The following is a 13,349-nucleotide window of genomic DNA, read 5'->3' on the forward strand; positions in this document are numbered from 1 at the left end:
ATGGCTCAGGCCCGCAATACCTCAAGGACAGTCTCTTCCCATATAAACGGCCCAAGAGTCTGTGTTCATCATCTGAGGCCCTACTTCATGTGCCTTCTCCACTTGAGGTCTGGAGGATAGATAGATAGATAGATAGATTTATTGCAGCCATTGGCCCATATCGACAGCAATACATCAGAATTTATCCATAAACACTCCACTTGAGGTCTGGAGGATGGCAACATGAGAACGGGCCTTTTCTGCAGTGGCTCCCCATTTGCGAAATACTCTCCCAAGAAAGGTCTGCGTATATATTTTTAGGTGACAGGCGAAAACGTTCCTCTTAAACAGGCCTTTGGCTGATTTATATTCTACAACCTTTTAAATGTGTCTGTGGGAAGGGAGGGGTTTTTGTTGTTGTCGTTTGCTGTTTTGTTTTAATTATTTACTTGTTTTTATCCTGTATTTTGTTTTGTGAACCACACTGAGATCTTATGATGAAGGGCAACATATAATTCTAATAAATAACAACAACAATAAGGGAAGTGAGAATTGCTTTTGAAAAAAGATTGTAACTTTTATAGATTACTTTTCAAATTTGAGGAACTGTCACTGCTCAAGAAAATAAATTTTGCAAAATCCTCTCCAGAATACATTATTCAAATAAATTGACTGAGAGAAAAACACCCATGGAGCTGCTTGTGTGTTTGATGCAGGTGAAAAAGGACTTCATTTGTTGGCTGAAATGTAGTTCCTTGTGCAGAGTTTGCCACTCTCACATATGCTTTACCAGGTCTATTAAATAAAAGGAAACAAGGGCAAGGTTTATAGGGTCACTTCCATCATATAGTTTTTTCATGTTGGCCTTACTCAGATCTTCAATTCAGGAGGTTTTAATAATGCCATTTATGTTTTATTACATCAACATTGTGATTTAAATATTGAAATAAGTTTTTTTTCCCCTTGGCTGTAGGTTCACTGGAAAGATAATGAAAAATGTAATCAACATGGGTTCATATAACTACCTCGGCTTTGCAGAAACTGATCCTAGCGCTTTGAAAACTGTGGGCACTATGCTGCATAAATACGGCACAGGCGTATGTAGCACCAGACAGGAAATGGGTAAGGAACAGTTTTTCAGTTACTACCACAATCTTTAGCGTTGGGAGCTCTTTTTTGGATAGGGCTAAAAATCCATTTGAGAATACATTTCTGGCTCCATTTCAAACCACGAAACCGTTTTTAAAAGTAGCCGTCATGCAAATTTGTTGTACTTATAAGCATCTTTAAAAAATCATTCTGTTCTCTCATACAATCAGCTGACAGGATCAGTATGGAAGATAACGTATTTTATATTAGTCACACGCAACATTGGGCAACGGTATCCAGGATTAGTTTATCTGCTCTGGATCAATTATAATGCCTTCTGTGACACTGAGGCTTAAGTCTTTCAATATCTCTAAGGAGTATTTGAATAATATGCAAATGCTTCACTGGAGGTATAAAAGTGCAACGGGCACGAAACAGACTAGCAGGGGCACCATTATCCTGGAACATTATCTCAAGAAAAAGCACAGTGACACCAACATAAAAAAAAATTCCATTTGGCGACTGAAGTCTGACCCATACATCAGAATTAATAATAATAATATTTATACCCTGCCCATCTGGCTGGGTTTCCCCAGCCACTCTGAGTAGCTCCCAACAGAATATTAAAAACACAATAAAACATCAAACATTCAAAACTACCCCAAACAGGGCTGCCTTCAGATGTCTTCTCAAAGTCAGATAGTTGTTTATTTCCTTGGCATCTGATGGGAGGGCATTCCACAGGGAGGGCACCACTACTGAGAAGTCCCTCTGCCTGGTTCCCTGTAACCTCATTTCTCGCAGGGAGGGAACCGCCAGAAGGCCTTTGGAGCTGTACTTCAGGGCCGAGGCCATTTAGGACTTTAAAGGTCAGCACCAACACTTTGAATTGTGCTAGAAAACGTACTGGGAGCCAATGTAGGTCTTTCAGGACTGGTGTTATATGGTCTCAGAAGCCGCTCCCAGTCACCAGTCTAGCTGCTGCATTCTGGATTAGTTGTAGTTTCCGGGTCGCCTTCAAATATAGCCCCACATGGAGCACATTGCAGTAGTCCAAGCTGGAGATAACCAGAGCATGCACCACCTTCTCAGTACTAAGAAAGTACTCTTGAGACAAGAAATTAAGTTTATTCATCTTCTTAATACAATCACACCGCATGAGTTGAATACATCTTTTGATTTGGGCTGTTTCTTGTAGTACCTCCTTAAGAAATCCTCAGTGTTTCAGTCTCTACTAATAAATGTCTACTAGTGGGCTTCCTCTGTGCTCTGCTAGCCAGCAAGCAGCAGTTGTCTCTACTTGTACCCAATATGGGACCTTATTAACTTCACAGGGTGAGTCAGCCTGCTCATGGTCTGGATTAGTTTACACTACAGTGGAACCTTGGTTGTTGAACACTTCGGAAGCTGAACACCAACAACCCGGAAGTGAATGCTTCAGTTTTCGAACGAGCCTCAAATGTCGAACGGCTTCCTAGGCGTGTTTCTCCATTTTTTTAAAGGAATTTGCCGACCGGCAATTGCGCCTCGGTTGTTGAACATTTTGGAAGTTGAACAGTCTTCCGGAATGGATTACGTTCAACAACGAGGTTCCACTGCATATAGTCTGGCTTGGGCTGCTACCATATTCTTCTATATTGTCAGCTGAAGAAGGAGTTTCTCTTCAAAACTGGGATCACCGGCCTCCAGTCCTGTTTGCTACAGCTGCTCCACCACTCCCAATAACTCCCTTGCGTCGAAGATAATGAAAATATATCATTAATTGTAATATTGTACTTATTTTGACGATTCTGGAGTACTGCTTGCATGTACTGTATGCCTTGTAATAGCGGGTACATTGTGACGAATACATTCGTGGTACTTTGCTTGCAATATATCGTGTCTGTATGCTGGCCTGAACCCCTGTGTTTTCTATTTGTGTGTGTTCCTATACAGTGGGTTCCTTATTTTTGTGCTTGGAGTAAGGAAGAGGCAGAGTTTCTCCAAACTTTAGCTTTCTGGAATTCCTGGCATCCCAAAAAACCTTAGGGGAAAGCTGGTATAACTTGTTCTGAGCTCCAGTAGATAGTTTTTCTACGCATTACCAACAACAGCACCAGTGTACACTTGCTTTATAGCAGTCATACCATTGGTCCATTGTGCTCATTATTGTCAATGTTGACTCTGTGCCACTGTCTAGGATTTCAGGCAGGAGTCCTTTCCCAACTGTACCTGGAGAATCTAATGTCAAACCTGGGATTTTTTCGCTTGCAAAGCATGCACTCTGCTAGTGAGCTATGACCCTTCCAGTAAGCACAGTGTCGGTTGATGTAACAATATTTGTGCCTGCCAGCCTAAGCATGTAAATCCCTGCCTAGATTGAGTTAGTTCTATCCTTTTTGCGTTAAAAGTTGGGCTTAGAAACATGTTGAAACTGAACTGGGTATTTCATCCCCACCCTGTGTATCTTGTCACAAACCTCCCAGTGATAAGATCTGGTAGGTGCCTCATGGTTTTTCTTGAACACCTCACCTACCACCCACAGAGGTTCCACTCTAATTAGAAATGTGCAAAGCAAAGGGCTGGTCTTGACACCCTTGCCAGTCAGGTTTGACTTATGCAAAGATGAATCAGGAATTAGTTCTCATTATGTTCTGAGAGCCATTGACATGCAGATGTAGCTGCATGTTAATGTAGCCTGAAACATATCTGTCACACTGGTTTTTGCCCGTAACATAGACGAGGATGCTTTTGCAACATCATGGAGGTGACCTTGCTAATTGTAGGAAATGGTATTTGGTTAGTTCAGTTGAACAGCCGGGAGTGTTCCATTATCTGATGATTTGTCATAGAGTAATCCAATAGCCATGTCATAATTTCCAATTTAGAGTGGCCATCTGTAAAAATTTGGAAGCTATTGTGGGGAGGCGGGAGTCTTAACAGTAAACTTGTGTTACCTGTTTTAAGAACGCATTGGTCTGAATCTATTCTGCAAATGGGCTGCAGTCCCAGAATTTTCCCCTTACTGTTCCAGAGGGTCCTTCAATCCTCTGGAGCAGATTTTCAGACAGGGGAAATGGGGATTCAGAAAAAAACTGACACACACCGCATCCTGTGAGCAAAACTTTGCACCTGGGATCTCTGGATCCAACTGGACATAGTAACTGTGTGTGTTATATTTCATGAAAGTACAAAGGTAGAAATACTGTTTGTTTGTTTTTATTCAAACAATAATTACCAATATTTGGTGCTGGCAAACAGCTGTTAGCCCACATATACCTTGGCTTTTGTCACTTTAAAAGCTTTTTTTTTTTAATTAACTTTACAATACTGCTGTGCCACTTAGCGGCTAGAGCTTACCAGACAGTTCAGAAAACAGAGGTTCAAACTATAAAATGCAAGAACATAACAATAAATGTAACATAAAATCTAAAAACCAGTTAAGACAGCCGCAGAATAAAACCAACAGCAGAAACCAGTGGCAGTGCAAGAATCTAAAAATCATCAAAATATATTTAAACCTGAAGGATTAAAATTGTGAGAGGAGAGTGACCTCAGCGGTATCTCAGAAACTTGCATTTTTTGGGTGTTTGTATGTGTTGGACATGGTGGAACAGCCCAGCAAAGCCTAATCATGTTTAGAATACAGACTGACAGTTGGGGGGGGGGCAGGGGAGAAACCAGTTGAAAACCAGGCAAGGGAAATGAAATGGAGTATCCTGTCAAAGGGCACGGGGCTGGTTTTCAAAAACCTGGAAGAGGAGCACCCCACGTATTGCAACAGGCTTTCTGTAGGTATATTAGGACTGGCATTCAGGGTAAATCCACAATGCCTTCTAGATCAACCACAGGAATGAACTAAAAGTCTTTGCTGTTAGTTCCTAGCCACTCCCAATAATTTCCATAAATAGATAAATAAAATTGCGGAGGGATTCCTGAGGGTGGGAAGAGGAGGGCCTAAAACCATCCAAACCCTTTTGTGGATATTTGCACTCAGCACATGGATAGATCCACTGACTTTCTGGGTAGAGTAGGGCTGTGGGCAGGGACATGTATTTAGCCCCGCCCCCAGAGCCACATGACTCCTCTGGTCCCTTTGTATGTTTTTAGTGAACCTTTGCAGCGGGGAAGGAGCCATGGATTAGTTAATCAGAGCTGGTCCATCTCCATCATCAGATCTTTGGCTTTGTTGGCCTTTTACAGCTCCTACTTCACCTAAGTAAGGGAAAACCGCACTTGAGATTGAACACTTGGATATGTCAGCATATGGGATCTTTTAAATAAAAACATTATGTACGTTTATTCATTTATTTCTCTCTAGAAATTTTTATATGCCAGTACATCACAATAACATATCAGAGCTCTCTGCAACAGTTGAAATAAAACCATGCAACAGAAAGATATAAGAAGCTCAAAACCATTCTCGTGTAAGATTCGCAGTAATCTGCTGGGTATATCCACGTCTTGCAAACTGTCTGCTTTGATTTTCTTGGGAAGTACTAATGTGATCTGTAAAACTATTTTTAATTGTTTCCAACAGGCAACCTTGACAAACATGTTGAGTTAGAAAATCTGGTGGCAGAATTCCTGGGCGTTGAAGCGGCTATGGCATTTGGTATGGGCTTTGCTACAAATTCTATGAACATCCCTGCATTGGTTGGGAAGGTGAGTGAACGTCTTTAGGAATGTCCATATCACAGGAAACTTAGGGACCTTGTGGAAGGTGATGCCCAGGAAAATGTACCTGAGTCATCCAGTTTTAGGTGCCAGGCTAAGACATTTTAATTTATCCAGGCTTTTGATAGTTAAGTTAGCCGCTATTATGCTACTCATCTTTCAGTGTGCTAAGGTAGACTCCATCCTTCTTAATTTATTGTTGGGTGAGCGTTTTAGGAATTTTCTACTGTATGGTGTTTTTAATTTGACTGTTAGTTTATTTTACCTGTCTGTCTTTTATATTGTTAACTCGCTATAATACACTTTTTACAAAATGAATAACAAATGCGATTAACAGTGATAGAGATAATTTTGGGGTGGATGACTCGCTCAGGAAGGAAACATTAGTGGTGATAGTGATTTATGGCAAGTTGAGCAGCAGATTGTAACCCTGAATATTTCAGAACCTTTTAGAAAGTAACCCCCACCCTTTTTAAGAATGAGTGGTTGGAACAAGATGGCTAAACGTGTCTGTGTTCCATTTGTCAGAAAGAAAAATAAACACCTTAGACCACAAAGACAAAATGCATAACCAAAGTTGTCTGTTTCAGTTCATTCACCCGACGGTCCGAAGATTAAAGTGTTGCTTCCATAAAGATTCATGTTCAGAGCAGGCTTCCCTTGAACCTACTAAAGACCCTTCTTACAATATTTCTCAATCAATAAACATTACAATAAAAGTAAAAAATTGGACATTGATGACAATTACCAAGCCCAAATAACATATTGTGATTCGTTATTTACTTCCACAGGGAAGTCTTATTTTAAGTGATGAACTGAACCATTCTTCACTTGTTCTCGGTGCAAGGCTCTCAGGTGCTACAATTAGAGTCTTCAGACACAACAGTAAGTATTAATACTGGGTATGTTGGGTAAACTGACTTGTGTACACGCAAGGAAATTTCTGTCAATTGACATATGAGACTATTTCACTATTTCACTGGAGATAAAGCATGTTAAAACGTGTTTATACGTCTCATCCATTTAAAAAGAAACACAGCTTGCTGTTTTGCACAAAAGCCCTTAAATTACCCAGGTTGATCTGTGGTTTTCAAAACTTTTGGAGGAAACTTTACTGACTCTCTTTGTTGTGAAACAATTCCCATGCTCCAAAGTTATTAGAAAAACTGTACAAATGTGTAACTAAAAATGGCCCATACTTCAGCCGGAGCATCAGTTGAACCTTTATGAACACACTATATACTATATAGCAAATTACGTGCCTAACTAACATTGTTTAGGAAAAAGAAACTACCCATATTAGTCTGTTGCAACAAAAAAAAAAGTCTTGTGGCACCTTTTTAAAGAATAATGAATTTTATCATGGTGTAAGCTTTTGTGGATTTGAATCCCTGTCATCAGATGTATGGAATGCTACCACAATCTGGCAGAATATACATGGGTGTTTGTGTTATGAGCAAGCACTGATCTCAACATTTTATATCAAACATGGAATGGTTGGGAAGACAAAATCCAGCTTCTGTATAAAAGATCAGCATTAAGATACTTGGTTTACTGGAAATTTAATATGGTTGTACTATAAACTAAAAGTATCTTCTACCCCACTGCCCACTCAAGGTAAAACGCACCTCTCACTAATGCGAAGCAACGTGTTTTGGTTGTTAACTGGGGTTGCTTCTCAGGGTCATGTAAAGCAGCAGGCGTATTATGCAGTAGAGAGCTTGGAAGTTTGTAAAACATAATAAGACCAACTCACAACTTAACTTGTACGAATTCTTCTGTACATGCTTGGCTGAATTTATTTTTTTAAAAGGTGGGCGTCTGGCGGGAAAACATTAGCAGTCTTACCTGCCATTGCACTCAGCTTGGGAGAGCATTCAGAGGTGCAGGGAGAGTGTTTTAACCATAAGCAATTTTGGCTTTATGCACTATCCCCCACATAAGTTGAGAGCTGACTGTGCGTTGCAGGAAGACACCCATAAAAACACACCCCACCATGAACAGTAACAGTATTCTAAATGTTGCCATTCTTGTTCAGGAAAGAAGTCACTCAGATGTGTCCTCAAACAATTAAATTGTTCAACTATTTAAAAGGATGAATCCGCTGCTGGTCTCCAATTTTTGAAAAGCACAGACTTTTGTTCCCCAGAGCGTGACAGGATTACGGTCTTCCTTATTAGAAGGAGGGATATAAATGTTCTGCAAAGAAATTACATGAATAAATATCTGATCCACTGCTTTCTTGTGTTTTTGTAACCAGATATACAAAGCTTAGAAAAGCTTTTGAAGGAAGCAGTAATACATGGACAACCTCGAAGTCGGAGAGCATGGAAAAAGATTCTGATTCTTGTGGAAGGCATTTACAGGTATGCAGAAATTGCAACTCCAATGCAAGTTCAAGTTGGCTTTCTTCCAACAAACCATAGGTGATGCTGACCACTGTTTAACAGTTGAAGCAGCCAAGAGAATACTGTATCTGAGTGGAAGAATGGTAAGCAAAGAGGCTGTGTAAGGTTCTGCCTCCCACCGTCATTTTTCAGATCATATTTGGTATCCCAAAGCAGCTTTTTGTTTGGGTGCACAAGGAACATGATGCTTATATTCTCCCTACAGGCCAAAAATCAATTGTGGGGGCGGGGGCAATTTTGATCTGTAAAATTTAAGGAGGAAGACTTAAGAAGCCTCTTCCCAACCCACATTCTGCTGCACAAGTGCAGTCTGCCCCAGCTTGCTTTGTGGATTGCTTGTTTTTAAAAAAGAGAGAATTTGAGGGGACGTGGGTGGCGCGGTGGGTTAAACCCCAGAGCCTAGGACTTGCCAATCAGAAGGTCGGCAGTTCGAATCCCAGCAACGGGGTGAGTTCCTGTTGCTCAGTCTCTGCTCCTGCCAACGTAGCAGTTCAAAAGCACGTCAAAGTGCAAGTAGATAAATAGGTACCGCTCCGGCAGGAAGGTAAACGGCGTTTCCGTGCACTGCTCTGGTTTGCCAGAAGCGGCTTAGTCATGCTGGCCACATGACCCGGAAGCTGTATGCAGGCACCCTCGGCCAATAAAGCGAGATGAGTGTCACAACCCCAGAGTCGGCCACAACTAGACCTAATGGTCAGGGGTCCCTTTACCTTTAATGAGTCATTACCTTCTGTTTTTTCTTTGGTTAGTGGCTGGTCACTCTAACTCCAAAGCTTTATTCAGCTGTTAAAAGTAATTTGGAAGCGGAATGTGGAAATGAGGACTAGAACCCTGACTCTGCCTCCTTGTCCCCATTCTCTTTCACTCCCTGCCATGATTTGGAAGACAAAGGGTCTGTAGCTTCTAATTCCATAGGCTCCTTGCATTGTGTAGAACCCCCATCTCACAAGAAGCCTCCATGAACGTGAAAGGCTCCCCACTGCAGACATGGGAGAGCTGAGCTGGCACCTTTCTTCCTACTCGTGCATTCTGGTTCCAGATTATGGCGATACAGCTCAGGATCTTAAGGGCTGCCTTCCCCCATTCGATCCAACCTGGACCCTGTGCTTGTCATCCGAGGCCCTTCTCTTTGTCCCCCCTCCCTAAGAGGTTTGGAGGATGACAACACAAGAACAGGCCTTTTCTGTGGTGGCTTCCCATCTGTGGAATGCTCTCCCCAGGTGTGCATGGTTCATTCATTCATTCATTCAGCCTTTGTTGTGTGCCTGGTATCATTATTACATCATTATGTTAGGATATTTCCATTCCTCCTTAAAAAGGAAACAGGCTGTTGTGTGTCACATGCCTGTTTACTTCCTCCTCACTGGGAGTTTCCGTTTTGTATATAGCTTTTGTTTCTGGCTGTTTTCCTCGACACGGATGCAAGCAGTCATGTTTTTTCCTTTGTTCTGATCGACGTTGAATAAAGCTGTAAATATGCTCTCCTGGGTGAATCTTCCGTTGTGGAAATTCTGCAGAAAGGGTGTGCACGAGTCTTGGAATGTCTCTGAGGCTCGTGTCGCTAATTGACTGATGCTGTTCCAATGGGAGACCAGAGATCGTCCGGAGACGACGTGGCTGCCCAATTGCCCACGTCTCCCTGGCAGTATCCCAACACATTACACTATCATTTGGATAACAGATGGTATATTAATAATAATAATAATAATATGCATATGAATAGGGATCATGTAGCATGATTCTTAAAACAATAAAGGATATATATCTGTGAGAAAGACACAGATTGCTTTTGGCATTTTTGGAAGGCTTTTCTTTTTTATAACATGTCATGGATGAAAATCTCTAGAGATCTTTTGTTTGCATAATGAATTGCACTTGGTCTGAATGTTGTGTGGCATTCCAAACTGGTCAGTGTTGTAATATTTCTGCAAGGTGTTGGAACTCTTCATCAAAGCAATCATGTTATCTGAATTTAGCAAGTAGATGGGTGGATGGGAAATAATAGAGCAATGAAATCATGAGTACACCCACACTTCCTGCTTAATGACATCTGGAAGGTGTCTTCACTGTACTCTTTTCAGTTCCTACTAAAAACATGTTTTAGACCAGCCTATGTGTAATGTTGACATGTTTTAACTAATTATTTTAATTGTTTTTGACTGGATCAAGGAGTCTGTGCAAGATGAAAAATGAGTGGAGACCCCCCTCCCTCAACAGATAAAGCCAGAGTTTAGAGTAGAGAGGTTAGGGAGCGATATGATGCAAAAATGGCAGGCTGGAAAAGGAGAGAGAGAGAGAGAGCGCCATGCTGGATCTCCGGCTGAATCCAGGGCTGTGGCTATGGGAGAAACAAAACCCTTTTGGGGTGTTGACGCAGTGAACCTTTCCATCACAGGCTCAGGTTATATACAGGGTGGCCCAAAAGTAGGTATACTGCTTTAGAATCCACTTTCTTTGTTCTTTGACTCAAGAAGTTCTCATCGTTCACAATATCGGTAAAGAAAAATAATTGTTTCTTTGTTTGTTTGTTTTCAAAAGTATATCTACTTTTGGACCACCCTGTATGTGTGTAAATAAACTATATATCCTAAAGACACCACAGTCTCCACTTCCCTTTTGGGACACTCCTTTGTTGACACCTAAGGAATAAACAATAGTCCACAGCTAAGCTACTTTTGGTTTGTTGAACTCTAGTGCTTCTTTGTCTCTTGCTGGTAGCTGCTCGCGAGTACAAACAAGTATACTTAGGTTTTTCTCCACTGTGTCTTGAGCTGCTTGGATGCAATCAATAGCATTATGTCCATATTATGCAACAATAGCTATAGCTGAATCAATTAAGTGCTCATTTCTCAGCTGTTTTCTTTTGTTTCCCACAGTATGGAAGGCTCCATTGTACGCTTGCCAGAGATAATTGCCTTGAAGAGAAAATACAAAGCCTATGTCTACTTGGACGAAGCTCACAGCATAGGTGCCGTTGGCCCAACAGGAAGAGGAGTTGTGGAGTACTTTGGAATGGATCCCAACGATGTTGATGTGCTGATGGGAACATTCACCAAAAGCTTTGGAGCAGCAGGGGGATACATAGCAGGCAAAAAGGTATTGGCATCAATTGTCAGCATTTGTAGGTGTGTAAAAACTCAAATGCCAGTGATTGCTAACCATTTCAAAAATGGAATAAGACCTGGGTTGCTATAGCAGTCAGGAAGCAGATATCCTATTCTGGTACCTAGAAAATCCTGCCACTTCTCATGTTTTTGCAAGAGTTTTTGCTCCCTTGTCTGTATATTTGCACTAGGTTTGAAGGGCTTCATGTGGTTCCGTCTGCATCCACAGAACAGATAATATTCCAGTTTTGAGGTCCCTCTCCACATGGTTTTACAGAGTTCACATACTTCTGAATGAATATCATGTCACAAATATACAGCTCTTTGGATTCTCCTGTTGACAGTAAACATTGTTTCTGCTGCATTTGATAACTGTGCCAATATCTCATCCCACTATTTGCATGCAGGTTGTTCATAGTAAGCACTTTCTAATTAATGTCATTGAATATGATGATGTAAGGGGGAAATGCAGCAACAATTTGCACACTGGTAACTGAGTTCTCAAATGTTTTTTGGAATGCCTCTGAATTCCTTTTGTTATTTGATCTTAAGAAAGTTTTAACGATTTCTCTGTACTGGGCACATTATTACGTGTCTTCAGAAGTCATGTGCTTGCTGCAAAAATTGCTCTTTGCGTGAGTACAGTTGCATACAGCTTATATGCAAGTCCTGCCAAAGGATTGTAGCTAAACATGAATGAATTTTACATTGACTGCATAGTTTCCTTAGGGTTGTGAACTTTCAAGTCTTATGTTGCTTGAGTATAAACAAGTAAAACTGTGAGCATGTTCTGTTTTTGTCTGCAGGGGAAACTGTAGTCAGATTTTTCACTTGAGTCAGCTTAAATTGGCTTCTGTGCTACTCTTTGCATCAGATCCCTATTAGCACTGTTTAATAACCTCTCACCTCTGAGACCAGAGGTGTGCTCAGTCAGACACGCCTTTGAAAAGGATCCAGGTTGCAGGTATTGAATTGCAGATCATTTAATTAGGCATTGCTACTGTGCCAGGCCTAATTTAGCATTAAACTAATTTGAAACACTGTTGAAAAATAAATTTCCTGATGTACTTTTCCCTTCAAATATTGTGGGTCTAGGCTGAATAACCTTTTTCTGAATTGCAGATAGGTAGCCGTGTTGGTCTGCCATAGTCAAAATAAAAAAAAATCCTTCCAGTAGCACCTTAAAGACCAACTAAGTTAGTTCTTGGTATGAGCTTTCGTGTGCATGCACACTTCTTCAGATACACTGAAACAGAAGTTGCCAGATCCTTCTATATAGTGAGAAGGTGGGGAGGGGTATTACTCAGAAGGGTGGTGGGAATGGGAGATTGGCAGATAGCTGAGGCTCATCTGTATCTGAAGAAGTGTGCATGCACACGAAAGCTCATACCAAGAACTAACTTAGTTGGTCTTTAAGGTGCTACTGGAAGGAATTTTTTTACTTTTTCTGAATGAGAGAGCTCCTTGCCTCATTTTAAGGAATTGCAGTAGAACCAAACACTGAACCCATAAACAGAGATAGAATAGCAGTTTATTTCTTCTGGGTACAAGGTCCATGGGAAGGACTATCTCTAGAGATAGTGCATTAAAATATCATCCTCTGCTGTCTATCTGTTCTCTCATTACTGGGAAATTTGGAAGCATGATGCTTCTTGCCATGCACTGACTTTTTAAAAGTGTGCCCTTTTGACAGTTGTTATAAGAGTACTTGGGGACGCGGTTGGCGCTGTGGGTAAAACCTCAGTGCCTAGGACTTACCGATCGTATGGTCGGCGGTTCGAATCCCCGCGGTGGGGCGGGCTCCCGTCTTTCGGTCCCAGCTCCTGCCCACCTAGCAGTTCAAAAGCACCCTTAAGTGCAAGTAGATAAATAGGTACCGCTTTATAGCAGGAAGGTAAACGGCGTTTCCGTGTGCTGAGCTGGTGCTGGCTCACCAGAACAGCTTCGTCACGCTGGCCACGTGACCCGGAAGTGTCTTCGGACAGCGATGGCTCCCGGCCTCTTAAGTGAGATGAGCGCACAACCCTAGAGTCGGACACGACTGGCCCGTACGGGCAGGGGTACCTTTACCTTTATAAGAGTACTTGAGGTAATCAGTGAAACAAATAGATGA

At 41.5% G+C, this 13,349-nt stretch overlaps 1 protein-coding gene across 2 annotated transcripts in view; it reads left to right on the forward strand.

Annotated features, from left to right (window-relative positions):
- SPTLC3 (serine palmitoyltransferase long chain base subunit 3) overlaps positions 1-13,349 on the forward strand; it is a 62,198-nt gene that overhangs the window by 32,023 nt on the left and 16,826 nt on the right. For both annotated transcript variants that reach the window (XM_081189120.1, XM_081189119.1), the window contains exons 4-8: positions 953-1,101; positions 5,588-5,712; positions 6,516-6,609; positions 7,985-8,090; positions 11,009-11,228. In XM_081189120.1, the coding sequence (XP_081045246.1) occupies positions 953-1,101; positions 5,588-5,712; positions 6,516-6,609; positions 7,985-8,090; positions 11,009-11,228 (694 nt within the window). The remainder of the gene's footprint in view (positions 1-952; positions 1,102-5,587; positions 5,713-6,515; positions 6,610-7,984; positions 8,091-11,008; positions 11,229-13,349) is intronic.

Source organism: Podarcis bocagei (assembly GCF_964188305.1).
Source record: "Podarcis bocagei genome assembly, chromosome: 3".
In the NCBI taxonomy this organism is placed as follows: domain Eukaryota; kingdom Metazoa; phylum Chordata; class Lepidosauria; order Squamata; family Lacertidae; genus Podarcis; species Podarcis bocagei.